Here is a 27,553-nt window from a genome sequence, read left to right on the forward strand (position 1 = left end):
TGTAGATCACTAGAACGGAAGTGAGGCTGTTTCCTTAGCGCCTTTGAACCCCCCACCCCAAAAGGGATGGTCCTCCCTAAAAAAAGCTCAACAACTTTGACCTGAACCCCCCCCCGGGGGTAGATCACTGCCAGATTTTAATTGTTTGAGTAGATCACTCTTAGAAGTTGGACGTCCCTGCAATAAAAGGTCTCCAAACTCTGCCGCAAGTCCTTCAAATATTTATTTCTGAAGGCAGATGCCATCCATAATAGCTCATGGGTGAAGATCCCCAAAATGTGGGGTGGGGGGACCAGTGATCCCAACTCCCACCAAACCATATATTCCCCCCCCCCCCCCGCACCTTCCCAGCATTCTTAAGGGGAGGGAACTGCTACGGGTTCTCTGCCTGGTCACCCACACCGCAAGGATCCAGAGGAGCAGAGCTGATCTCCGTCAGGTAGCCTCCCTTATGGAGGGAGGGCTGGCACCTCTGTGCAGGGACCACTGCTCCCCACCCCCAAGTCCCTGCCAAATTGGGCGCCTCTAGCTACTCGAGGAAGCGGAACTAGGCCACCCCATTCCCTGGCCTCAGGTTGACGGGGGGTTTTCTTCTGGGCTGTTCTCCTCTTTGTCAGTCGAGTCCTCCCCCTTCTTCTCCAGTTCGAAATTCTGAAGGAAGACAAGAGAAGAGAAAGTTGGAACAGCAAAACATCAGAGAAAAAGCCCAGTCCACCTCTTTGGGGGCTCTGGCATGGAATGCTTCCTTCCGAGTCCTTCTCAGTTCCAACAGCCACTACAGGCAGCGGCAATTGAGGCTTCCGCTGCACCAGTTTGCGTCTGCCTATCTGAGTTTGGGATTGTTTTCACTGTATTTAAATTACTGTTCTTGTATTATTATTTTCGTAAAGCGCCATTTGAACACAGGGCATACACTAACTATTAAGTACAACTACCACCCGTCCCAGTAAGGAGGCAGCCACTGTTGCCATCACCCTGTTCCTCTTGCCGCAGCACCTGGCTTTTCCGTCGCAGAAGAAACAAGGGCCCTGCTGCTCTGGCTGTTTTTTATTGCTCGATCCCTGACAGCAGCTGCTCTCATCTGAAGCCAGAAGCGAGAGTAGCAGGGAAGAGCAGGTATGGCCACAGAGGAAAAGGAAAGCAGCTGGAGCCTGTAGCTGCTGAAAGCAGAAGTGTGGCAGGGGTGGGACTGGCAGCTAGACCCATGAGCCAAGGCGAGGGGTGAAAAGGGGGTCTTCAGCCACAGCCAGCTGTAGTGGCTGTCAAAACCAGAGGTCACTACAAGCTCGCAGGGGCTTCAAAGCAGTTCAATTAAAATGCAAAATGTGATCCCTGCATTGCAGGGGCTTGGTCTAGACCAGGCATGTCAAACCTGCGGCCCTCCAGATGTTTTGGCCTACAACTCCCATGATCCCTAGCTAGCAGGACCAGTGGTTGGGGAAGATGGGAATTGTAGTCCAAAACATCTGGAGGGCCGCAGGTTTGACATGCCTGGTCTAGATCATGGGTAGGCAAACTAAGACCCGGGGGCTGGATCTGGCCCAATTGGCTTCTAAATCTGGCCCGCGGATGGTCCAGGAATCAGTAAGTTTTTACATGAGAATGTGTCCTTTTATTTAAAATGCATCTCTGGGTTATTTGTTGGGTCCGCCTGGTGTTTTTACAAGAGCAGAATGTGCACTTTCATTTAAAGAAGAAGAAGAAGAAGAGTTTGCATTTGATATCCCGCTTTATCACTACCCAAAGGAGTCTCAAAGCGGCTAACATTCTCCTTTCCCTTCCTCACCCACAACAGACACCCTAAAGACCAACTAAGTTTTTATTTTGGTATGAGCTTTCGTGTGCATGCACACTTCTTCAGATACAGTGAAATGGAAGAAGTGTGCATGCACACGAAAGCTCATACCAAAATAAAAACTTAGTTGGTCTTTAAGGTGCTACTGAAGGAATTTTTTTATTTTACTTCGATCCAGACCAACACGGCTACCTACCTGTAAACAGACACCCTGTGAGGTGAGTGGGGCCGAGAGACTTCAAAGAGGTGTGACTAGCCCAAGGTCACCCAGCAGCTGCATGTGGAGGAGCAGAGACGCGAACCCGGTCCACCAGATTACGAGTCTACCGCTCTTAACCACTACACCACACTGGCTCTTATTTAAAAAGCATCTCTGGGTTATTTGTGGGGCATAGGAATCCGTTCATTTCTCCCCCCCCCAAAAAAAAATAGTCCGGCCCCCCACAAGGTCAGAGGGACAGTGAACCAGCCCCCTGCTGAAAGTTTGTTGCCGCCTGGTCTAGATGACCTCCCTGGGTCCCTTCCAACTCTATAAAGTGCTAGGATTGTATGCTCTTCCAAAGGGATGCGGCGCAAGTCTCCTAGGGCTTGGGTGTCTCACAAGGACAGGGTGCGGGAACACACTGGGGAGATTTGTTCTTACCTCCAGTTCCTTCAAGACTTCATCCATAAAGTCTTCTGAATTCTGTTTGTAGGCCACAGCCAGCTTGATGGCATCGTTGAAGACCTGGTGGGAGGGGAAGGGAGAGCGCTGAAGCGGTAAGAAGATGGGGTCTGGGTTTCTGCCACCCCTTTCTCCATTGTAGGAGGTCGGCTGCCAAGCTGATTCCACCACTCAGCAGCTCCTCCCCCCAGGAAGCCTGCCAGCCACTGGTCCGTCCTGCCTCCCTCCCAGGCGAAAGCCCTCTCCTACCTTCACCACATTGGTGCCATCTGCAGCAGACACAAAATAGAAGGGTAGGTTGAACTTCCGCGGGAAGCTGAAGCCTTTCTGAGTCACCTTCATGTCAGCTGGAGGAGCAAAAGAGGAGGTCATTGCTCAAGGAGCCATTGTGGGGAAGGAACACTACATAGGTGCAGCCTGCTTGATAATTTTAAAAAAGCACGGCATGCAAGTTTAATAAAGCGCCCATCTTTCTCCCTGTTATTGCTATTGTTTGAAGTACAAAAAGTCTAGTACAATGATGTTGCAAAACTGCTCCATGAATAAGGGGCAGGAAGGAAGGTGGTTGACGTCGCTAATGCTAGCCACTCAGTGCTGTGCCCAACCAGCTTCTGCAGAACTACCTTCCTCCACTGGCTTCGACCCAGGAGAAAAAGCAGATTATATCCTTTACTGCATTCAGAAAAGAACTGGCTTTCAAGGCAGGGTTGACGCCAGCGGAGCTCATCCTGCTGCCCCACAGGTGCTCTTAATTCATGTGGTTGATGGGGCTTGTGAGCTCTGCTTTTACAACTACAGGCCAGCACATATCTGGTATCTTCCCCAGTGGATCCCCCGTGATCCTCCAGAGCGTTGAGGAGACCCACCGTCAATTTTGTTGGCAACCACAATGCAAGGGATCTGGGGGCGGAATTCCCGCAGCTCCTTGTACCAACTGCTGAGGTTCTTGTAGGTGACCTTTCTCTGGACGTCAAAGACCTGGCAAGAGAGAAGGAAGAGCCCATTGCAGACACAGGTGACCCCTGGGCTGAAGTAGTTAAGAATCACAGAACTGCAGTGTCAGAAAGGGACGCCCCAGGGTCCTCCAGTCAGGGGCGGAGCAAGCGGGGGTGGTCCGCCCCAAGCGACGCCCCGGGGGGGAGGGTGACAGACACTCGGCCTCCCTGGCCCGCCCCTCACCTCCACCCGCAAATGCGCAGTCCATTCGGGGTGCCTCTGGTGTGCGGCGGCTCCAGTGTTCTGCACGCGCTCAGCGGCTCTTACGGGATGCCGTGCGCGAGTGGCGCTCTGTGGAGCCGTTGCAGGCCGGCGGCACCCTGATGGGACTGCGCAAGTGCCGGATCTAATGCATGCGCAGTCAGCACGGGGGCACAGCGACGTCACCGTGACCCTGTGCTGACTGCGCACGCGCTGGGTCCGGCGCTACGTAATGATGCACGCGTCGTTACGTAGCGAAGCCGCACTCCCGGGTGCATAGCAATTTGCCGCCCCGGGTGTCACGGCGCCTCGCTACGCCCCTGCCTCCAGTCCAACCCCCGGCAATGTAGTAATCACAACTAAAGAATCCATGACAGATGGCTACCCAACTTCTGCTTAAAAACCTCCAAGGGAGGAGATTCCCCACTTTCCCAGGAAGCCCGTTCCACCGTTGAACGACTCTTACAGCCAGAAAGTTCCACCTAATTATAGAATCAAAGAGTTGGAAGGGACCCTGAAGATCATCTTGTCCAATCTCCTGCAATGCAGAAATATGCACCCGACCCATACAGGGATCAACTCGACCTCATGTTTAGTTGGAATCTCCCTTCTTGCAATTTGAAGCCATTGGTTTGGGTCCTCCCCTCAGGAGCAGCAGAAAAGAGAGGGTAGGACCCGAACCAATAACTTCAGGGGTTGACTGGGGGGACGGGACAGCAGGGTCCAAATGCCTCCAGGGAAAAGCATGCTCTGCGGAAGCTAGCAGGAATGCCAAAGGCATCCAGTCTTAAATGAGGTCGTACTGTGCAACTTGCCCCATTGCAGACCAAGACAAACCACAGTGCAACAGACCCACAGCTGGGGCAACAGGTGCCCCCTCCCAGCAACTGAGCTATTGGGAGCTCCTTATTTATTCAATTTATATTTCACCCTTCCCTCCCAAAGGAGCCCCCATTGGCAAACTGATTTTACTGCAGTATGGTTTCATGTTTTTATATTCTTGTAAACCACTGTGACGTATTTACACAGTGCTATATAAATATTTTAAAGACACACACCAGTAATAAACATTCTTAAAATATATCTGACCATCACAGTCTCCCATCCAATGATTTTAGGATTGCCATAAAACACTTGGGTAAACAGGAATGTTAAAAAATTCTTCCCGGGAGTCTATTATTACAGGAGGCAACCTCACCAGGGAGCCGTGGTTCCCAACATTGGGCACACGCCCCACAGGGGGGCAAGTAAATTTTTAAGGGGGACAATTTGAGAACGAGTTATTAACACTGAATGGCCTTTTAGGCTTCCTCCAAGTGAATATGAGTTTACTTTCTGAATAAAAAGAATTATATGTCACGGTTCCAGGATTTTAGAGATGCTTAAGTGGGGCATGGCCAAAAAAAGGTTGGGAACCACTGCTGGGGAGGGAATTGCACCCATGGAAGACACTGGCACAGAAAGGGCTGATAAGCCCACCTTCAGTTTCAAAGGTTTCTTCAGACACCAGACTCCTCAAGCACTCAGGCTTCATGGCCATAATGACCGGACACAGCGGTACCTTGGTTGTCGGACTTAATCCGTTTCGGGAGTCCATTCAACTCCTGGAACTGTTCGAAAACTTCCTGCACTCAATCAGAGGCCGAGGAAGCCGCGTTGGACGTTCGGCTTCCAAAAAAGTTCGCAAACCGGGACACTCACTTCCTGGTTTGTGGCGCCCGGGAGCCAATTTGTTCGGGAGCCAAGCCGTTCGGGAACCAAGGTACCACTGTACTTTTAAAAAACGGCAGCCAATATCCCCCCCCCCACTAGACGTATGTAATTCTGCACAGGATTTCCTACTGTAGAATCCCGGCTCTGCAGAATACTCTCAGCCCATAACATGAATCGCATACGGAAGTCTAGGCTGACCCAGAACAAGCAGGGGACAAGACGCAGCTCCGTGGAAGAGCTTGGCAAAGCAACAGACAGCACAGCCCAGGCCAAGCTGAAGCCTCGCCTGAACTTCTCAAAAAGCCACACCAGGCTTCCCCGCTTCCAGCCTGCCACCCCTGGTGCCCCCTCTGCAGCCCCCACCACTTACCATGATGCAGGCGTGAGCCTTGTAGTAGTAGGAGGCATGCATGCTCTGAAAGCGCTCCTGCCCAGCCGTGTCCCAGAAGTCTGAAAAGCAGGAATGGCCCATGGCCTCATTAACCACAGCGGGGAAGGAAGCCCCACTTCTAGCTTACCCAGAGGTTTAGAAAGTGGTTGCAGGGTTTAATCTGCTCCCAGCCTATCTTAACTTCTAAAGTTATTGCTGAGGTTGCTTCGTGGAAATTCTATTGCTTTACGTCAGGGGTGGCCAACTCCCAAGAGACTGTGATTTACTCACAGAGTTAAAAACTGGCAGTGATCCACCCCCCTTTTGGGGGGGGTTCAGGCCAAAGTCGTTGAGCTTCTTTTAAGAAGGAGGAAGGCCCATTTTGGGGGGGTTCGGGTCAAAGTTGTTGAGTTTTTTCAGAAAGGAGGTAAAATGCTGAGCTTTTTTAAAGGGAAGCCACAGTTGTTCAGTTTCTTTGTGGGGAGCCAATGATCTACCAGTGATCTACTGCAGACGTCCAGTGATCTACCAGTAGATCACGATCTGCCTGTTGGACATGCCTGCTTTACGTTCTTTGGAAACCCCTCTGAGGTTTTCTGATGATCAAGCGGTGTGTAAATGGATAAACAAAGGAATAAATCTCTAGATACACGCACGCTCTGGTCACAGAATGCTTCTTGAGTGCTTAGCAGGTCAAGGAGGATGGAGAAGCTCTTCCTCCATTGCCTGGGACAAGAGGAAAACAAGGTTTCATGTCTGTGATCTGCCTGACTTATATTTTCCTGGCTCTAGCTAGCCTACCCCTAGTAGCCCACTACTGGGCGGGGTGGGGGGAGGAAGGAGGAAGCAAAGAAAATTTCATCTCACCGAACTTCTGTATTTACTCTCTGATGAAGAGCCTGAGTAAACCATAAGGAAACACACACACACCCTATTTGGGGGGACTAAATTTTAAGAAAATGAGGGGAGATGGCCCAAAGTTGTTCAGCCTCTCTCCCCACGCAGCTGCGGGCAGGAAACACTCCCTAGATCATTTCTCATGCGCAGCGGCATCGCATGCAGCTTCTCCCCCTAACGCAGCTGCGGGCAGGAAACACCCCCCAGATCGCTCCCCACTCGCTGTGGCATCGGGGGAAGCAGCGCTCCCGCCAACTGAATGGCTGGCGGCACGCCGCTTCTCCCCCCCCCCCCCCCGCCCGCCATGCCACTATCCGTGTATTGGACAACCCCCGTTTTTTGACATGCTTTTTCTGTCAAACATTTGTGCCCCAAGCTTTTTAGACTCGTCTACATCCGAAACCCAAGGGGCATACTGGTTGTCACATGTGATTCCCACCCCCACCCCCCAGCTCTCCTACTACCCCACTAAACTTTGCATGAGCCCACTGGGAGGACTCCTGATCTGACAGGGGGCAAGATGCAAGCGCTTCCCCCAGAACTGGTGCCACTCTGAAAGAGAGTGGGGGAGACCCCAGTTCCCGAGTCCCACGGGGCCCAAAGCTGCCCTGCCAAGCAAGCCTCTCACCCACGAGGATCGTCTTGCCATCCACGGTGGCTGTATGCTTGTAGAGCGTCAGGGCAAAGGTGGAGAGCTGGTGCGGCTTGCTGCGGGTGCGAGTCAAGGCGCCTTTCAAGCGATGTCACTGTTTTTTTATCTAACCATGGGGGTGCCAGAGAAACTTGCATTTCAGACGGCCATCATTTCACCGCTAAGCAAGAGATGCAGCCATCAGCTACATGTCAGGACACCTCCCTGCCCTTTTATTGCTTATTCATTTTATTAATCTACCACCCTACATCAAAAGATTCCAGGGCGGTTCACGGAATAAATACAGGATAAGAACAAGTAAGTGAAACAAAACAGCAAAACAATAATGCCCCCCCCCCATCCCACAGACACATTTTAAAGGCTGTAGAATATTAATCAGCCAAAGGCCTGGTTGAAGAAAAATGTTGTAAGTAAAATGACTATTCGCTTTTTAAACCATTTCCGCTCCCTATCAAAGAAAAGTGTGTCCCAAAAACACCTAATACTTCATTAATTAATATAAGAGAAGCTTATATTACACATCTATTGCTCAGGAGACAGCGTTCTGCATGCTGCATGTATGTTGGCGGGGTGTATACAGTATGCAAATATGGATGAGCTGCAGACAAAATCGTAGAAGGGACCTTGGGGGTCATCTAGTCCAACCCTCTGCAATGCAGGAATTACGCAGCATGGCGCTCTAACCCATGCTTCCCCAAACTTGGGTCTCCAGCTGTATTGGGAATACAATTCCCATCATTCCTGACCAGTGCTCCTGCTACCTAGGGATGATGGGAGTTGTAGTCCAAAAGCAGCTGGAGGCCCGAGTATGGAAACTCTGCTCTAATCACTAAGAACTGTTGCCATGAGTGCAAGGGAGTTTCAATCTCAAACAAGCAAATGAATTAAATGTCACCGCCACCCCACCCCCCGCTTTCTGGGCTGCAGCTTGTGTAAGTTTGTGTAAGATCTCAAAGGATACAACCCATCCAGGAGAAAGCGTTCCATTAACCTGAAAGAGAAGGAAACAGAAGCCTGGTGAGGAATGGGCCTATTCAGAAAAACCAGAGAGGTGGAAAGATAAAAAGGCTTTTTTGGCCACACTCTTCCCCCAACTCTCAGAATAATCTGCATCCTCCATTCTGAGATGCGCCACAGAAGACGGACTCAGGCTACTTGCCACAATGGCTATGCTCTACCTCTGGGGCCAATGGGAGCTGTAGTCCAAAACACAGAGAGGGTGCCATATATTAATCTAGGCCGCCCGTCCAAAAGAAAACAGGTTTTACTAGCGCTGGACCCAGGGCCGGATTTTGGTCTGATGAGACCCTAAGCTACTGAAGGTCATGGGGCCCTTGTTATGTCCAGTGTCCTTTGTCAACAACAAATGGTCGCTCTTTTTTGTGTTGAATATATGCTATATGGTAATTTATGGATGTAATAGGTTTCCAAAGCCATTTGCACATAACAAAATATGTATTTTATCAAAGTAATTGTTGAGCTGAAATACAATTAAGAAGTATATTAATAGTGAGAGACAATTAAGAAGAAGTCTATGAATAGTGAAATAATTCTTAAGCTCTAACTTAAAACGATTTTTTTATTCATAACAAACTTAATAATGCAAACACATTGGCATTTGGCAATAACAAAAGTTCCTTTAGAAACACAATTTACTAAGACTCGTAATGTAGTCTCTAGAACAGGCATCCCCAAATTGCGGCCCTCCAGATGTTTTGGCCTACAACTCCCATGATCCCTAGCTAACAGGACTAGTGGTCGGGGAAGATGGGAATTGTAGTCCAAAACATCTGGAGGGTCGAAGTTTGGGGATGCCTGCTCTAGAAACTTGCTATAACATGAAATAATAATAGGTGTATATATGCGATGCAAACTACTAATAATTATAAAGAGCAGAATGTAGGCACCCTATATATAGAAATGAGCAAACCAGGGATATTTGAGGGAGCAGGCTAGCAGGTGGGGCCCATGACTTACATCCTAGGAGCCTACACAACACAATGTAGGTTTTATTTTGTTTTTTATCTTATATCAGGCATGTCCAACAGGTAGATCGTGATCTACTGGTAGATCACTGGACGTCTGTGGTAGATCACCGGTAGATCAGTGGCTCCCCCCAAAGAAGCTAAAAAACTTTGGCTCCCCTAAAAAAGCTCAACATCTTTGCCCTGCACCCCTAAAATGACCTGAACCACCAAAAACAGGGCTTTCCTTCCTAAAAAAAAGTTCAATGTTGCTTTCCTCTTCCCTAAAGAAGCACAACAACTTTGACCTGAACCCCCCAAAAAGGGGGGTAGATCACTGCCAGTTTTTAACTCTTCGAGTAGATCGCAGTCTCTTAGAAGTTGGCCACCCCTGTCTTATATTTTGGAAATGTACATCCAGGTTTTTTCCCCTTTAAATTGTTTGGGGGGGCGAAGAGAGTGGGGCCCTAAGCTATAGCTTGTTTAGCTTGTATGTATGTAAATCTGGCACTGGATGGACCTCTTAACGGCAATTGAAATGTCAGCGACAGAAGCAAAGCGCGAATAGTCAGATAAGCCAGACATCCTTTGGGACTTTTTTTTGGCCACTCACTTGGACTTCCCCACTGCACTGTCCCCAAGGCAGATAATCTTCACGTTCTCATCCGCGTCGTATTTCTCCTGATCCAGCTCCAGGCTGCCGTCTCCATCGGCCATCTCCTCCGCCATCGGGCTTTGGCAGGATCAGAGCGGCACCTGCAAGGCCAGAGGGACAACGGTGGAATTCTGCATCCTGTTAGGCCTGGTACCTGGCAACTCTCTATTCCCTGCCCAGGACTGGAGCTTGCCACAGGGCAAGGGGGATGCCAAAAGCTCCAGTCAAGGTTAGGTTTTACGGGATTTGTAAAGCCTCAAAGTGATTTGGACTCATTTTTTAAAAAATGACAATACTGATTGATAATGAAATAAAATAAAATTGCAGCTTACTAAGAGCAATAGGCCTTTGCAATCTAAAAGACATGGCACAAAAGGGAAATGAATTGGAGGAGTCTGGTAGAACGGCAGCTGTCAGGTCAATGGGATCTGGAGTTAATGAGACTGTTAATTACACAATTCTATACGAAGGAAGCTCAGTCTGTATTTCAGCAGAAGAAGAATCCAATAAATTGTAAGATGTTTTGTTTTCCTCAGTTTGTCCAGGATTTGGATCCAGGCACTGCTGCCAAAAGCCCCCGTTTAAATTATTAGGTTTTCCACATCGTTTCCCACCAAGAAAGTACTGAAACGATTTACAATCCATCACACACACACACACACATTACTAAAATTGCACAAATGATATTACTGCATTTATAGCAGATTTCATTTTGCAAGCAAGGTTCTGCATCGCAGGGGGTTGGACTAGATGGCCCCATGTGGTCCCTTCCAACTTTATGATTCTGCGACTAGCGTGGTGACAGACAGGCCTCCAAGGGGAAGGCATTTGATTGAATGGGGCGGGGGGGGGGTCTACTACAGGGACGAACCCACTTCCTTCTTGCCCCCCTAAGAGGAAGTGTGCACAAAAGGGCCGGAGGCAACTATTTTGGGGTCTGGGTGGCTTCCTTTGGGAAATTTCAGCCCTTTTATTATGTTTTTATATCTGCTGGAACCTGCCTGGATAGCGTGGCTGTGGCAAACCACACCTGATGCCCTTTTAAAATGTGGCTCTTTTTTGGGGGGGGGTGTTACTGGGTTGTTTTTATTTTGATCTTATAGATTGTGGTTTTTATGTTGATCTTTTCTGTGAACCACCCTGAAACCTCCAGGTATAGGGAGGTACATAAATTCAATAAATAACTAAAAATGAACCCAGTCAGATAGGTGGGGATACAAATAGCAACATTATTATTACTATTATTATTAGCATCTAGGGGTACCAAGCCTGATGCTGTTTAGAGAAGTTTTTAATGTTTTATTGTGCCTTTAATTCTGTTGGGAGCCACCCAGAGTGGCTGGGGAAACCCAGCCAGATGGGCGGGCTATAAATAGATTAGTAGTAGTATCAGTGCTTTTTTCTTTAAAAAACTGTTTAGGGGTACTCTCATTTTCTGACTCATATTGAAATACTTCCCATCAATAAGGCCAAACTTAGATTCACAAAATGTTTAGGGGTATGCGTACCCCTGCGTCCCCCCAGAAAAAAAGCATTGATTATTATTATATTATTATTGACTGCTGGCACCACCACGTCAGGACCACCTGTGCATCACGGACACAGGCACGTGGAGCCCACCTGTTGCCAGAATGAGCTCCCCCCCCCCCCCAGCAACAAGGCATCTTTCCTGGCTGAGCTGCACCCCTATTATTATTATTATTATTATTATTATTATTATTATTAGTGCTTCCCCTGCCCCCCCCAAATGTTTAGGGGACTCTCATTTTCCTACACATATTGAAATACTTCCTGTCGATGAGGCCAAGCTTAGATTCATAAAATGTTTAGAGTTATGCGTACTCCTGCATCCCCCCAGGAAAAAAGCACTGGTTATTATTATTATTATTATTATTATTGACTGCTGGCACCACCCCCACCAGTCAGGATTACCTGTGCATCACGGACACACAGGCATGTGGAGCCCACCTGGTGCCAGAATGAGCCCCCCCCCCAAAAAAAAACTAGGTATCTTTCCTGGCTGAGCTGCAGCCTTGTTGTTGTTGTTGTTGTTGTTGTTGTTGTTATTATTATTATTGGCTCTTTGCACCCCCCCCCTGCGCCTGGCTCAGCACCCCCTTTGCCTGCCTATAGCAGGGCAGACCCCCTGCCCATAGGGGACCAGCAGAGACACACACACCCCAAATCTGGGGGGGGGGAAATCTCCCCATCTCCTAAGGCGAGGGGACCAGAAGCAGCGCCCCCCCCAACAATACTGCCCCCCTTGCAAAACGAAACAAAACAAGCCCCCCCCCCGCTCTTTTGGGGAAAGGCAGCCCCCCCAGCCCCCCTCCGCACCTCTCCGGGCCCCCGCGGAAGAGGGCGGCGTCTTCTGCCTTCTCGGCCCCCTTCCTCGCCCAGGCGCCGCTGCCGCTGCCTCCGCCTCCTCCTCCTCGCGCCGGGCCAAGAGGCTACGCGAGGCCGGGGCGCCCCGCGCGGGAAGGAAAGGAAGGTAGGCCTCGCCGGAGGAGGAGGAAGAGGAAGAGACGGAGCCCCGCGTCGCCACGGAGACCAGGGAAAGGGAGGCAGGAAGGAGGAGGAGGAGGGAGACGGAGACGCCGCCGGGGACAGACAGGTAGCGGAGCAGGATGAGGCCTCCTCCCTCCCTCCCCTCCCTCCTCTCCCCCGGGCAGGATCCTCTCGCCCCCCCCCCCGAGACATCTCCCCCTCTCCCTCACCACCACCCCAGCCCCACTCACGAGGGGGGAGGAGTTGGGGGCCCCCACCCCCCTGGCTGGGCTTCAGGGCTCTCTTTCTTTTCCCTTCCCTTCTTCCATTCCTTCATCCTTCCTTCCCTTTCCCTTCCCTTTCCCCTTTCTTCCTTCCTTCCTTCCTTCCTTCCTTCCTTCCTTCCTTCTATTCTTCCCCTTCCATCCTTCCTTCCATCCATCCCTTCTTCCTTTCCTTTCCTTTCCCTTCTTCCTTCCATCCCTTCTTCCTTCCCTTTCCCATCCCTTCTTCTTTCCATCCATCCCTTCTTCTTCCTTCCCTTTCCCCTTCCATCCTTCCCTTTCCCCTTCCCTTCTTCCCTTCTTCCTTCCTTCCATTCTCCCTTCCTTCAACCCTTCCCTTCCCTTCTCACCCCCCTCTTCCTCTTACTCTCCTTCCTTCCTTCCTTTCTGTTTCTTCCTTTCTTCTCCTGGCGCCCTCCTACCAGGTGCCAAGGGGATTAGTGAGCCGCCTTGAGACCGGCAGACTGTAGACACATTCAAATAATAATAATAATAATAATAATGACCTTCAGAAGACAACTGAAAACAAACCTGTATTGGGAAGTGTTTTGTTTTGTTTAAATGTTCAAAGTTTCATTATGCTTTTACATATATATGCCGGGTGACTCCTCTGCATCCCACAATATCTGGAGCAGAACTGGCCGTCTCTGTGCACCATTGCTTTTTATATTATTTATTCAGTTAATAATAATAATAATAGAATTTGTTGTTATTGTTTTGCTTGCTTTACTTTGATGTACTTTATACAAAATGTAAGAACTCAATAATACAATTTCAAGAGAAGGGTGATTTTTTTTTTTTTTGCAATGTAGGGTCCTCCCCCCACCCACTATTGACCTGCTTGCCACCAACATTGCAAAAAAATACTACCTATTATTATTATTATTATTATTATTATTATTATTATACTGCCGTATACCCACAGGGCTCAGGGTAGTCCTCAGCATAAAATTCACAAAGGGATAATAAAGTATTAGCTCCTACAAAGAATCTTTTTTACGAATAATAAAGATTTACAAAACTAAAAGCATTATTCACCTGCTGTGGGTCCCATCATTATTAGCAATAAAGGTTTCATATAGTCTTAAATGAGCCATACATTTTGCATAGACGGATGGCACGGAGTCACCTCCATGTGCCTCAATATCTAATTCCCACACCTTCAAGGAACATGGGGTGCCCCTAATACGCCCCCTGTTTTCATCCTTTCAACAGCTCCTTGTATATTAATTCAGGAATCTTGAACCTAGCCTGGTAGCACATGGGCAGCCAGGGCAGAATTTTGAGCACCCGAGTGATGTTCTGGCGATAGCCTGTGCGCGCCAACAGTCTGGATGCAGTGTTTTGCGCCAGATGGAGCCTCCGCACCGGGCACAAGCGTGGTCCCACATAGAGCACATTGCAGTAGTCGAGCCTTGAGGGTGCCAATGAATGGCATTGGCATGACTAGGCTATTTTTCCAAGGATGGCTGTAGCTGGTGAATAATAGTAACCCACTCACCTTCCTGAGGTTGTTGGAAAGCAAGGTGGATAAAAATCAATCATAGAATCATAGAATCATAGAGTTGGAAGAGACCACAAGGGCCATCCAGTCCAACCCCCTGCCAAGCAGGAAACAATGTTGTTGTTTTTTGTTTTAAAAAAAGGATTTTTTAAAATTTAAATCTGAGTTTTAAAATAAAATGATTTTGGAGGCAAGATCTTTCTAAAGATAGTTTTCTTTTGAAGTTACATTCTAGTCCAAAGGCTATTCATCAGGAAATAAGGATTTGTTTTAAGTTTTTCATGTGGGCTAAAACTCAGGGTTGACAGGCTTCCTCTCTTCACAGCAATTATCACGAGAGTTTTTTCTGGCTTTCTTTACAGTTACAGGTAGGTAGCCGTGTTGGTCTGAGTCGAAGCAAAATAGAAAAATTCCTTCAGTAGCACCTTAAAGACCAACTAAGTTTTTATTTTGGTATGAGCTTTCGTGTGCATGCACACTTCTTCAGATGGGACTCACAGCGGGTGGAGAATGCTTTTAGTTTTGTAAATCTTTATTATTTGTGTATCTGAAGAAGTGTGCATGCACACGAAAGCTCATACCAAAATAAAAACTTAGTTGGTCTTTAAGGTGCTACTGAAGGAATTTTTCTATTTTGCTTTCTTTACAGTATTTACAACAAGTCATGAGCACGTAATAATCACTCATCTGAGTCATTCCATTCAGATCTCTGCTGAGCCCTGCGCTGGCCCTTCCAGCAACCCAAAAAATGATTGACTCGGGCAGCTGAGACTTGCGCCCTCTTGCTGGCTGTCCAATGCTCTCCAAATCTTGCCCCCCACCTCTTTTTTTTTGCATTTTTTGTCTTTATAGCCCACCTTTCCCTCCAAGGAGCTCAAAAGTGGCAAACACGGTTCTCCCCAATCCCCACAACCCTGTGAGGCAGGCTGGAGAGGCAGTGACTGGCCCGAGGTCACCCATTGAGCTTCATGGCTGGCCTGGGATTCGAATCCTGGTCTCCCATGGCCTAGTTGGACACTCTAACCCAGGGGCCGGCCACCTAAGGCCCGTGGGCCACAAGCGGCCCACAGGGGTCGTTTAACCGGTCCACGAGCCGCCCGCTCGGCGAGTCGCCGCGTGCTGCGCTAAACTGGCGTGGGGACTCGTTTCCGCGGTGCCGGAAATCGCAGGCGCGAGCACACGCAATCCGGCCCACGGAGGGATCTCCGCTGGAGTGAACAGGCCCAGGCGAGGTAAACCTTGCCGACCCCTGCTCTAACCACTATACCGCACTGACCTGACTTTGTATTGCCAGGCTGATGCTTTGGGGACGAGACGGACAGACAGAGCACCCGCCAGCCGCAGCCCCAACCTCTGAGCAGGATGAGGCCCGTCCTGCATGCTCCGCGGCGGGTGCTGCAACTCACCCTTGCCATCATCAAGCCTGATGCCGTGGCCCACCCTCTCTTCCTCGAGGTAAGGGCAAAACAGGGTGGATTTGATTTAAATCAAATCAATTTACTTCACGATTTAAATCACTGGTCATTATGACTTCATTTAAATCACTAGTCAGTATGACTTCATTTAAATCGTTTATTTATTTTTACAGAAAGACTCATTCTTGCTGGTATAATCTTAATATTGACAACCAGATGAAGGTTTCCTTTTTGGAATCATAAATTTTCAGAGTAGTTTTTACAGTTATTATCAAAAATTGCTGATTTGGTTATGCTATTAGAAATACATACCGGTAGATCATTATGAAATCATTGTGAGGTTTAATAAGTTAACTGTTTATACCGTGTTTCTCATATTATAAGACACGTCTTATATTTATTTTTTCCTCAAAAAAACACACTATGGCTTATTTTCAAGGGATGTCTTATTTTTTTCCTCCTCCTCCTGCCGCGGCCGGCATTGCTGCTGCTCCTGTCACTATGTCTTATTTTCGGGGTATGGCTTATATTCCTTGAATGCTTAAAAATCCTGCTATGGCTTATTTTATGGGGATGCCTTAAAATATGAGAAACAGGGTATTTGGACAACTTTTCTGCTGTACTTTATTGGAAGGAGAAAAATAATAATTTCCTTAATAACAATTTAAACAATTTATTCAACTAAGGCAATAACATTATAGCATATGTATCCATGTTCGGAAAAAAATGTTTGAATATTTCTCACTTTCCGATTTCCGTGACCATTGACCAAACTTTCCGGTCACACGTTGTATTAACATCAAGCGGCCCAGGGTTGTGCACAAGAGTGAGTAGGGGAGCATTGCCCACAATGTGCTTATCTGTCGCCCACTAAGTGCTTTGGGCAGGGCTCAAAAGGGGAAAAGATCGAAGGACCCTGCGGCTTGTAACTCCTTTTCAGGCATTAGGAAATGCTGTGTCTCCCCTCTGAAATCTCTATGGTACTCATGTATTCTCAGGGTTTCTTTATACAATACAGTGGCACCTCGCAAGACGAATGCCCTGCAAGACGAATTTTTCGCAAGACGAATGTGTCTTGCGATCTGATGGTGACTCGCAAGACGAATTCGTTTTGTGAAAAATTCGTCTTGTGAATCGCAGTTTCCCATAGGAATGCATTGAAATTTAATTAATGCGTTCCTATGGGCAAAAAAAAGAAATTTCAATGCATTCCTATGGGAAACCAAGATTCACAAGACGAATTTTTCGCAAAACGAATTGACTCGCGGAACGAATTAAATTCGTCTTGCGAGGCACCACTGTATGCTGCTTTTGGGCCCCCAAGGCAGCAAAGAGCATGTTGAGAGAAAAGAAACAGGCAGGAAAAGTGCAGGAAACATAATGAAAACAGAATAAATACAACAGAACCAGTGAAGGCGGTGAAGGTCCTGTGTGAGTGCCTGGAGGCGGTTGGAGGATGGATGGCAGCTAATAGATTGAGGTTGAATCCCATCAGATGTCACAGAGAAAAACAGGTACCAGATTTTTAGAAGACATCTGAAGGCAGCCCTGTTTAGGGAGGCTTTTAATGTTTAATAGATTATTTCATTTTTCTGTTGGAAGCCGCTGGGGAAACCCAGCCAGATGGGCGGGGTATAAATAATAAATTATTATTATTATTTATATTTATATTTAAAATAATAATAATAATAATAATAATAATATATCAACCAAGCAAGATGAGATAGCAAAATCATAAAATGCCCACCAAATCAAATCTAGATTTATTGTGTAGCCAAATGCATGTTACAGCCAAAAGATGACGATGACAACAACAACAACAACAACAACAACAACAACAAATTATTATTTCTACCCTGCCCATCTGGCTGGGTTTCCCCAGCCATTCTGGGCGGCTTTCAACAGAATATTAAACAGAATAAAAGATCAAACATTTAAAAACCCCCTGTTTGGGGCTGCCTTCAGATGTCTTCTAAAAGCCAGGCAGTGGTTTATTTCCTTTGACATCTGATGGGAGGGCGTTCCACAGGGCGGGTGCCACCACTGAGAAGGCCCTCTGCCTGGTTCTTTGCAGCCTCACTTCTTGCAGGGAGGGAACCGCCAGAAGGCCCTCGGTGCTGGACCTCAGTGTCTGGGCTGAACGATGGAGGTGGAGACGCTCCTTCAGGTATACTGGACCGAGGCTGTTTAGGGCTTTCAAGGTCAGCACCAACACTTTGAATTGTGCTCGGAAACATACTGGGAGCCAATGTATGTCTTTCAGGACCGGTGTTATATAGTCTCGGCGGCCGCTCCCAGTCACCAGTCTAGCTGCCGCATTCTGGATTAATTGCAGTTTCCGGGTCACCTTCAAAGGTAGCCCCACGTAGAACACATTGCAGTAGTCCAAGCGGGAGATGACCAGAGCATGGACCACTCTGGCAAGACAGTCTGCGGGCAGGGAGGGTCTCATCCTGTGTACCAGATGGAGCTGGTAGACAGCTGCCCTGGACACAGAATTGACCTGCGCCTCCATGGACAGTTGTGAGTCCAAAATGACTCCCAGGCTGCGCACCTGGTCCTTCAGGTCCCCATTCAGGACCAGGGAGTCCTCCACACCTGCCCGCCCCCTGTCCCTCAAAAACAGTACAGTGTTCCGAACGCACATTTGTAAGTTGGAAAAATTTGTAAGTCGAATCCCATAGGAATGCATAGGGAGAAAAAATTCGTAAGTAGAAAAAATCCTATCTAAACTTCATCCAAGATGGCGGACGGAGCTCCATTCGTAAGTAGAAGCATTCGTAAGTAGAGTTATTCGTAAGTAGAGGTACCACTGTACTTCTGTCTTGTCAGGATTCAACCTCAAACTGTTAGCCGCCATCCATCCTCCATTTGCTTCCGTCCTCCAAATAAGCAGGCAGATTATAGCAAGCCAGCAAAGTTAATAAGAACAGCATGTAATAATAAATTATTATTATTATTATTATTATTATTGTTTAGTCGTTTAGTCGTGTCCGACTCTTCGTGACCCCATGGACCATAGCACGCCAGGCACTCCTGTCTTGCACTGCCTCCCGCAGTTTGGTCAAACTCATGTTCGTAGCTTCGAGAACACTGTCCAACCATCTTGTCCTCTGTCGTCCCCTTCTCCTAGTGCCCTCCATCTTTCCCAACATCAGGGTCTTTTCCAGGGAGTCTTCTCTTCTCATGAGGTGGCCAAAGTATTGGAGCCTCAGCTTCAGGACCTGTCCTTCCAGTGAGCACTCAGGGCTGATTTCCTTAAGAATGGATAGGTTTGATCTTCTTGCAGTCCATGGGACTCTCAAGAGTCTCCTCCAGCACCATAATTCAAAAGCATCAATTCTTCGGCGATCAGCCTTCTTTATTATTATTATTATTATTATTATTATTATTATTATTATTATTATTTTCTATACTGCTATATGTTCTAAAGAAAAAAATCTCAAAGAAACATCAAAGCAAACAATCCAGAATAAAACAAATTAAATGTAGATTCTCCCCCCCCCCCCCAAGGTTTTCCATTGCTGGGCTGTTGAAATCCCGGCTGCAGTTCACATCCATGTCAGAAGCTCTTGCATGTCCACCTATTCAGCAGTGACAGTTGTATGGGAGACCTGAACAGGTGATTTCATTCTTTTTAGATGCTTGCTGCTCCAATATTTCACAGCCGTTACACCCCGAAGGAGAGACCTAAAGGGGCCACTTGCCCTGTGGGGCTGCCCCACTGTATGGCATTCGGAATAACTCTGGGCCACTGCACACGGAACAGTTCCAGAGCGCTTTGCCGTGAGATACGCTCGAGGGCGTGGCCAGTAGACTCGAACCTTGCTCCCAAGGCAGCAAAAAGTCTCCCCGCTGCCCCTTCTGCCCTTCTTCGGAGGGACTCATCCTCTTCTTTTCTTTTCCCAGGCCGTGCACCAGACCATCCTGGACAACCGGTTATTGATCGTCAGGAGCAAGGATCTGACGTGGAGCAAGCAGGAGAGTCAGAAGTTCTACCAGGAGCACTCAGGTCAGGAGCATCTCCCCCCCCCCAAAAAAAAAAATACCACATTGCTAAGTCCAGGAAGTAGGCGGGGTCAGCAGAGAATCCAGGAATGGGCACTTAGACAGATGGCTCTAATCCAGGGGAAACAGGGAAGCTGTTTCCTTAGAATCATAGAATCTTAGAGTTCAAAGGGACCCCCAAGGGTCCTCTAGTCCAACCCCCTGCAATGCAGGAATGTCAGGTCAGACATCCATGACAGGTGCAACTCATGACAGTTACCCACTGGTCCATGCAGCTAACAGGGCAAGTTAGGAGCCCACCACAGGTACATTATTTATTATTATTATTATTATTATTATTATTATTATTATTATTATTAGTGATTTTTGCATTGCAGGGGGGGTGGGCTAGATGAAGTTGCTGAATTGGAAATCATTACCAAGCTTAAAACCATGGAAGCACCTGGGATGAATAGAGACATCGGATTCTTATCTCATTATGCATGATCAAGCTTTCTTTAGCACCTCAGCCCAGGACTAATTGCAGCCATCAGCAGCCATTAACACCCATCTACAGGTTTACCACTCCCATCAGCCCATCTCCCATTCCCACCCACCCCCTCCACCCTCTGTATATATATAGGGTCTGACACTTCTGTTTCTAGTGTATCTGAAGAAGTGTGCATGCACACGAAAGCTCATACCAAAATATAAACTTAGTTGGTCTTTAAGGTGCTACTGAAGGAATAATAAATTTATTATTTACACCCTGCCCATCTGGCTGGGTTTCCCCAGCCACCCTGGGCAACTCCCAACAGAATATTAAAAATAGAATCAGATAGCTGTTTATTTCCTTGAGATCTGATGGGAGGGTGTTCCACAAGGCGGGCGCCACCACCAAGAAGGCCCTCTGCCTGGTTCCCTGCAACCTCACTCCTCGCAGGGAGGGAACCGCCAGAAGGCCCTCAGTGCTGGACCTCAGTGTCCAGGCTGAACGATGGAGTCTCTCGTAACCTTACCTGGAGATTGAATTTGAGACCTTCTGCATGCAAGGCAGGTGTTCTGCAACTGAACTGGGGCCCTTCTCCAAGGGTCTGTCCTCAGGGCCCTGGTGTCCTTCAAGAGATGGCTTGGAGGTCACGCGAGACAGGAAGGCTCTTGCAATTTGTACACAGTGCAGGTGGGGGACCCCCGGTGGTTCTTCTGGCGTGGTCCTTCTGACTACAGATCCCATCCACCCTTGGCGTGCATAGTGGAAAGGATGGCAATAACTCTGGAGAAGGGTGCTCTCAAGACCTCTCCCAGAAGGGTGCACTTGTCTCAGGACTCTCAATCTCTTTTTCAGGGCGCTTTTTCTACCAGAGGCTGGTGGAATTCATGGCCAGGTATGTCCGTGGCACACATATATACAGTATACAAATATATATATAGAGAGAGAGAGAGAGAGAGAGATTTTTCAAGGAAACAAAAAATGCGTAATAAAAAACAAAACACATAAGGCATATCGGAGGCTGGTGGAAGTTGTAGTTCAAAACATCTGGATGATGACACCAGGTTGGTGCCCTAATGTATATTATTATTATTAATTATTATTTATTTCCCTTTCTAAACCACTTTATATTTTAAAAAACAAATCTCTTTTTTGAAATCATTTTTATTTGGTTTTTACAATGCAAAATTATATTTAAAAATTTCAATTACATATCCATATAAGGGATTCCTTGAGTCTCATGATTTCGCGCCCCCCCCCCTTCCCTGGAGTCCATTTAAAATCATTTAAAACTGCATCTTCTCCAAACTCCAAACTCTATAACTATTATATCGTTCCATATTTTCCATGGTAATTGTTACACTACAAGTGAAATCCAAATCCTGCCCGTGTTTCCATCTGCTTACAGTGGTCTCTTTAATGATATTTTCCCCATCTATATATATATATATATATATATATATATATATATATATATATATATATATATATAAATGTTCCCACTGTGTGCGTGAATGAGACAGCCTTTCACTGTAACTGTTGAACTGAATTGCATCAAATTAGGACAAAGTGTACCTTGCCCATCAGGGAGGGATCTTGCATGAAATTTTTTCCAGAAAAGCACATCTTTCATACCTAAAATAATGATTAAACACACAAAGAAGTGGCGCGCAAATTAGACATCACCAGCAGAAACTCTGAAGACTCCAGCAGCATCCAATAGAAAGGCAGCTAATGACGTCATCAACCGAGCAACTGAAACCACCAAGGCGGCCATTACCAGACAGCCCACAGAGTCAGGCCAGGGCCAAGGAATGGAGATACAGGGCGGAGGCCTCGGCTCGCATTTAAATACTAGCCCAAGCCAAGGCCGACAGACTAGGCCTCGCCTCTACTTTAAAGCCTACAAACTAGGCCTCGGTTCTACTTTACAGACTAGGCCTCTGCTCTACAGCCTACAGACTACGCCTCGGCTCTACTTTACAGCCTACAGACTAAGCCTTGGCACCACCCTTCAGAGCTTTTGCTTTACAGCCTACAGACTAGGCCTCAACTCTACTTCACAGACTAGGCCTCTGCTCTACAACCTACAGACTAGGCCTCGGCTCTCCTTTACAGCCTACAAACTAGGCCTCGGCTCTCCTTTACAGCCTACAGACTAGGCCTCGGCGCCACCCTTCAGAGCTTTTGCTTTACAGCCTACAGACTAGGCCTCAACTCTACTTCACAGACTAGGCCTCGGCTCTACTTAACAGCCTACAGACAAGGCCTCGGCTCCACTTTACAGACTAGGCCTCAGCTCTACAGCCTACAAACTAGGCCTCTACTCTTACTTTAAATACTATCCCGAGTGGAGCCCTGGGTGGGGGTGGGGGAGGAGGGGCCCAAATAGGTCATGGGCTGACGTAGGGCACGGGGAGCCACAGGGTGGGGTAAGGGGGGACGGGATACCTCATGGGTCGCTACAGGATGGGAGCAATCACAGGGATGAGACACAACAACGGGGGGGGGGGGTGGTGACACACATAGTCCAGGGGGGAACGGACACATCCTCTCCCTTTTCTGGGAAACAAGGACCCTGATTCAGGCACAGCAAACAATCATAAGAAAACAAAAATAAATTTCATACATCCGGAAAAGCATATTACATCAAAACACTAACCAAAAAACAAGTTACGCAACCATTACCATTCAAAACACAAAGGACATCAATACTCCCCCCCCCCAAAAAAAAAAATCACAGCAACGCGTGGCCAGGTCAGCTATCCTCTTGGTCCCTGAGTTTTCCGGTCAGCTTTGCCATTTCAGCAAAGTCCACCAGCTTGGTTTGCCGTTAAAGAACCAGTCTCAATGTGGTTTACAACACCTGGATAACTCAGTGGAGTAAAGCCTGGTGCTGATAATGCCAAGTTTGCAGGTTCGATCCCCATATGGGACAGCTGCATATTCCTGCATTGCTGGGGGGGTTGGACTAGAAGTGGTGTCCAAAAAATTTTCAAAGAGGGCCAGATTTGATGAAATGAAGGGCTGTGAGGGCCGACCCTTTTTGTTAACCTTTTTTTTTAGAATTGAAGTTGTTGAGTTTTTTTTTAGGATTTTACCCCAGGAAATAAATGGCTACAGGGGCCGGATTAAACTGACCGGCGGGCCGGATTAGGGTCCCTTCTAACTGCAATTCTATGGAAACATCAAATAAAACAACCCAGTCTAAAACTTTCTTTCTTTCTTTCTTTCTTTCTTTCTTTCTTTCTTTCTTTCTTTCTTTCTTTCTTTTCTTAGCACATTAAAATGATTGCATTTATTAGCAAATATACAGCTTGAGCATAGGCAGAGAGAAATTAAACCCTGGGTGGGCAAACTAAGGCCCGGGGGCCGGATCCGGCCCAATCGCCTTCTCAATCCGGCCTGTGGACGGTCCGGGAATCAGCGTGTTTTTACATGAGCAGATTGTGTCCTTTTATTTAAAATGCATCTCTGGGTTATTTGTGGGGCATAGGAATTTGTTCATTTCCCCCCTCTTCAAAATATGGTCCGGCCCCCCACAAGGTCTGAGGGACAGTGGACCTTCCCCCTGCTGAAAAAGTTTGCTGACCCCTGAACACTCCATCAGTACACTGCTCCCATGTTGAATCTCCAGAGACACAGCATTCATCCTTTTAAAAAAACCTTTATTGCAAAACAATTTACATATAACAACACAGACAACCAAAGACAGTACCTCAATGACAACTAAACATTAACTAACAACACATCGTCTAACGTCACACACACTTTTGACTTCCAATTCACCTGATTGTGCTTTCTACATATTCTTCACCTTTACGCCTTTCCTGTTATATCTGTTACATACAGTCACACCTCGGGTTACAGCCGCTTCAGATTGTGTCTTTTCGGATTGCGTTCCGCGCCAAACCCGGAAGTACCGGAACGGGTTACTTCTGGGTTTCGGTGTGTGCATGCGCAGAAGCACTAAATCACGCTTTGCGCAGAAGCGCGACCCATGCGTGCGCAGACGCGGGTTGTGAACATGCCTCTCGCACGGATCACGTTTGCAACCCGAGCGTCCACTGTACAGACTAAAACTATTTCAAGCTTCAAGGAAAATATTTCTGACCCTTCTCTTAAGTGACGTTTTGCTTTCCCCAGTCGACAGCCTGCCATCCAGAGATCTCCTCTTGGTTGCAATTGGAGCTGTGCCAGTCGCAAGATGCAACTGGCGCCTGGCCAGTTTTGAACACTGGGAGGGAGATATCCTGGGCCAAGGCCACTTAGGGCTTTTAAGATTTATCACCTGCACTTTTGACTTGTGCATGGAAGCCAGTTGGCTGCCAGTCGGGCTGCTTGCAAGATCCGTGTGACGCGACCCCCTGACCTTCCTTGTGCCTTCTCTCGCCTCCTTTCCAGCGGCCCCATGAGGACGTACATCCTTGCCCACGAGGAAGCCATCCCGCTCTGGAGGTCTCTGATGGGACCCACCAAAGTTTTCCGCGCCCAGCACACAGACCCAGGGTCCATCCGTGGGTCGTTCGGCCTCACGGACACTCGGAACACCGTGCACGGCTCAGGTGAGTCCAGGAGGGGCGGGAAATGGGGGAGAAGGAGAAATTTGCAAAGGAGCCCCAAAGTCTGGGCCCAGCAAAGAGGGCTAAGAAATGTCGTAGCCAAGGGAGCAGGATTGTACCAAGGGATCCTTTGGAATCCACCCCATTGCAGGGGGTGGGACTAGATGACCGTCGGGGGTCCCTTCTAGCATTACAATTCTAGGATTCTGAGAAAGGCAGCTGGGACGTGGAAGTTCAAAGCTGGAACAATGATAAATCCTGACACTGTTGGGTTTGGGTTGGGGGCGTGCTCTGGTCCATGGGGTCACGAAGAGTCGGACACGACTAAACGACTAAACAACAACAACAACAGAAGTGAGTTTATGGGGTTTTTCAGTGAATAAACAATATCTTGCATGGAGGAAGACTTAGCGAAGTCTGATAGGTGATATGATAAAAGGTAAAGGGACCACTGACCATTAGGTCCAGTCGTGACAGACTCTGGGGTTGCGACGCTCATCTCGCATTATTGGCCGAGGGAGCCGGCATACAGCTTCCAGGTCATGTGGCCAGCATGACAAAGCCGCTTCTGGCAGACCAGAGCAGCACATGGAAACGCCGTTTACCTTCCCGCTGTAGCGGTTCCTATTTATCTACTTGTACTGGCATGCTTTCAAACTGCTAGGTTGGCAGGAGCTGGGACCAAGCAATGGGAGCTCACCCCGTCACAGGGATTCGAACCGCCGACCTTCTGATCAGCAAGCCCTAGACTCTGTGGTTTAACCCACAGCACCACCTGGGTCCCAGGTGATATGATAGCCATCTTCAAATGTCTGAAAGGCTACCCCATGGAAGATGGAGCAAGCTTGTTTTCTGCTGTTCCAGATGGTATGACCTTCTCTGGGTTAAACATCCACAACTCCCTCACCCATTCCTCACAAGATTTGATTTCCAGACCCTTGATCCTCTTGGTCACCCTCCTCTGCCCACCTTCCAGTTTGTCAATATCCTTCTTAAATTGTGGTGCCCAGAACTGGACACAGGACTCTAGGTGGGGTCTGATGATGATGATTTATTTATAGCCTGCCTTTTCCCCCGACGGGGAAGGTAGCTTACAGGTAAAGACAAAAACCGCTAAAAACATTTAAAATATCATTAAAAGCAATTAAATGTTGATAGAATCAAAACTCTAATCATATATAAAATCTGTTTGAAACGTACAAATAATTACAATTATTACAACCAACCCTTTTGTTAAAAGCAGTCAGTTCCCCCAAGTCTGTTGGAACAAGAAGGTCTTTACCTGCTGACTATAGGACATCAAGGAGTGAGCCAGTCCAGCTTCTCCAGGGAGGGAATTCCAAAGTTTGGGAGCCACCACTGAGAAGGCCCTCTCCCGCTCTGATGGCTGCTCCCTGAACTTCCCTGATCGAGGCCGAATATTGTTATGATTGGCATCCTCTGTCTGTTTTGAGGGCAGAGCGATACTATTACAGTGGTACCTTGGTTCTCAAATGCCTTGGTACTCAATCAACTTGGAACCCAAACACTGAAAACTCGGAAGTAAGTGTTCCGGTTTGCAAACTATTTCCAGAAGCTGAACATGCTCCGTTTTGAGTGCCATGCTTCCGTTTTGAGAGTTACGCTGAGCTCCGTCTGTTTTTGTTATTTTGGGGGTTTTTTGTGTGTCTTTTTGTTTTTGTGACTGTGTGGAACCCAGTTCAGCTCCTGATTGATTGTGTGACTGCAGTACATTGTTTATTGCTTTCATTTTATGGATCTATGGTCTTGTTAGATCGTAAAATTCATGTTAAATTGCTGTTTTAGGGGTCGTTTTAAAAAGTCTGGAAGGGATTAATCGGTTTTGCATGACTTTCTATGGGAAGGCGTGTCTTGGTTTTGGAACGCTTTGGCTTTGGAATGGACTTCCGGAATGGATTAAGTTTGAGAACCAAGTTTGAGAACCACAGATCCCTTGGTCTGGCCACTGCACTTCTGCGGATTCAGCCTAGAACTGAATTAGCGCTTTATTTTTGTTACTGCAGTTATGAAAGTGCAAAGCTATGCAGGACACTGAAAGTGATTTCTAACACCTTGAAATCGACCTGCTTGGCAGGGGGTTGGACTGGATGGCCCTTGTGGTCTCTTCCAATTCTATGATTCTATGACCTGGGATTTTTATCGGCTGCCGGGTGCAGCCAGCTGATTTCGAACTCCACTCTAAAGATCAACCTGGCCCCGCACTCGCTCACATTTTCCCCCTCCCTTGCAGATTCAGCAGCATCAGCCAGCCGAGAAATCGCCTTCTTCTTCCCAGATTTCAACGAGGAGCGGTGGTACCAGCAGGAAGAGCCTCAGCTGTGGGAGAGGGAGGTTGGCCGTGACACCAAGGCGGTCCCTCACCACGTGCCCAGAGATGGCTGGGCAGAGGCAGACTGAAGGACACTTTACACGGGAGACACTGCCAGAACGGATGCAGGGATCCTGCTTTGGAGACAGGGGGGGGGGCCTCCTCTCTCTTCCCCAAAATCAGCACTAAACATGTCGCAGCTTACTCAGGGATGGCTGCTGAGGTGTGTACATCTCCCCCCTGGATAAGAGCAGCATCTGCCAGGCTGTGCCACACAGCCAATTTATCGCTTGCCCAGTCTGGGTTAAAGGGTGCCCATTTAGGGCTCCAGCAGAAGCACTAAATTTCTAATTGACTTAAGCATGCCTTTTCTCTTGGTTGCAACTGCCATTTCCACAGGTCTGTGCCTAACTATGTGCCCATGTGCCATCTTCACTGTGACCCACAAATTCCCAGGAATGTTTACTGGGCGGGGGAGGGGTGGGGTGCGTCGTCAGAGTTTAATTGCCAAAGGGAGAGGGGTCTTGATTCATGGTTGTCCAAAAGACACGATTCCTAATAGTAATAATCTCACCTTTTGATCCAAAA

The 27,553-nt window shown here is 47.8% G+C and overlaps 2 protein-coding genes across 3 annotated transcripts; one reads left to right on the top strand and one right to left on the bottom strand.

Annotated features, from left to right (window-relative positions):
• Positions 1-199: 199 nt before the first annotated feature.
• On the bottom strand, positions 200-13,039 carry LOC118091324 (rab-like protein 2A). 2 transcript variants are annotated; one of them, XM_088676575.1, is made up of 9 exons: positions 12,646-13,039; positions 9,866-10,008; positions 8,250-8,279; positions 7,265-7,344; positions 5,740-5,819; positions 3,326-3,437; positions 2,709-2,806; positions 2,439-2,522; positions 200-651 (listed from the first exon to the last, which is right to left on the bottom strand). In XM_088676575.1, exons 2-9 carry the CDS (start codon positions 9,979-9,981, stop codon positions 571-573), a joined length of 681 nt encoding a protein of 226 aa, XP_088532701.1. In that variant the 5' UTR covers positions 9,982-10,008; positions 12,646-13,039; the 3' UTR covers positions 200-570. The 2 variants fall into 2 exon arrangements, with proteins under 2 accessions (XP_088532701.1, XP_034984081.1); XM_035128190.3 differs by lacking the exon at positions 12,646-13,039 and adding an exon at positions 12,245-12,384.
• Positions 12,380-27,553, top strand: LOC118091325 (nucleoside diphosphate kinase 6, mitochondrial). The gene is made up of 6 exons (XM_060279315.2): positions 12,380-12,521; positions 15,477-15,637; positions 19,507-19,609; positions 20,930-20,969; positions 24,479-24,639; positions 26,888-27,553. The coding sequence occupies exons 2-6, from the start codon at positions 15,545-15,547 to the stop codon at positions 27,052-27,054; spliced, it is 564 nt and encodes a 187-aa protein (XP_060135298.2). The 5' UTR covers positions 12,380-12,521; positions 15,477-15,544; the 3' UTR covers positions 27,055-27,553.

The sequence above is a fragment of the Zootoca vivipara genome, chromosome 9, assembly GCF_965207765.1.
Source record: "Zootoca vivipara chromosome 9, rZooViv2.hap1.1, whole genome shotgun sequence".
Classification (NCBI taxonomy): domain Eukaryota; kingdom Metazoa; phylum Chordata; class Lepidosauria; order Squamata; family Lacertidae; genus Zootoca; species Zootoca vivipara.

Coding starts and splice junctions, on each gene's coding strand:
- LOC118091325 (XM_060279315.2), top strand. CDS start 15,545: ATGAGGCCCGTCCTGCATGCTCCGCGGCGGGTGCTGCAACTCACCCTT. Junction 20,970..24,478: donor CTGGTGGAATTCATGGCCAG/GTATGTCCGTGG, acceptor CCTCCTTTCCAG/CGGCCCCATGAGGACGTACA. Junction 24,640..26,887: donor GAACACCGTGCACGGCTCAG/GTGAGTCCAGGA, acceptor CCTCCCTTGCAG/ATTCAGCAGCATCAGCCAGC.
- LOC118091324 (XM_088676575.1), bottom strand. CDS start 9,981: ATGGCGGAGGAGATGGCCGATGGAGACGGCAGCCTGGAGCTGGATCAG. Junction 5,820..7,264: donor TGGCAAGACGATCCTCGTGG/GTGAGAGGCTTG, acceptor CCTGCTTTTCAG/ACTTCTGGGACACGGCTGGG. Junction 3,438..5,739: donor AGGCTCACGCCTGCATCATG/GTAAGTGGTGGG, acceptor CTCTCTTGCCAG/GTCTTTGACGTCCAGAGAAA.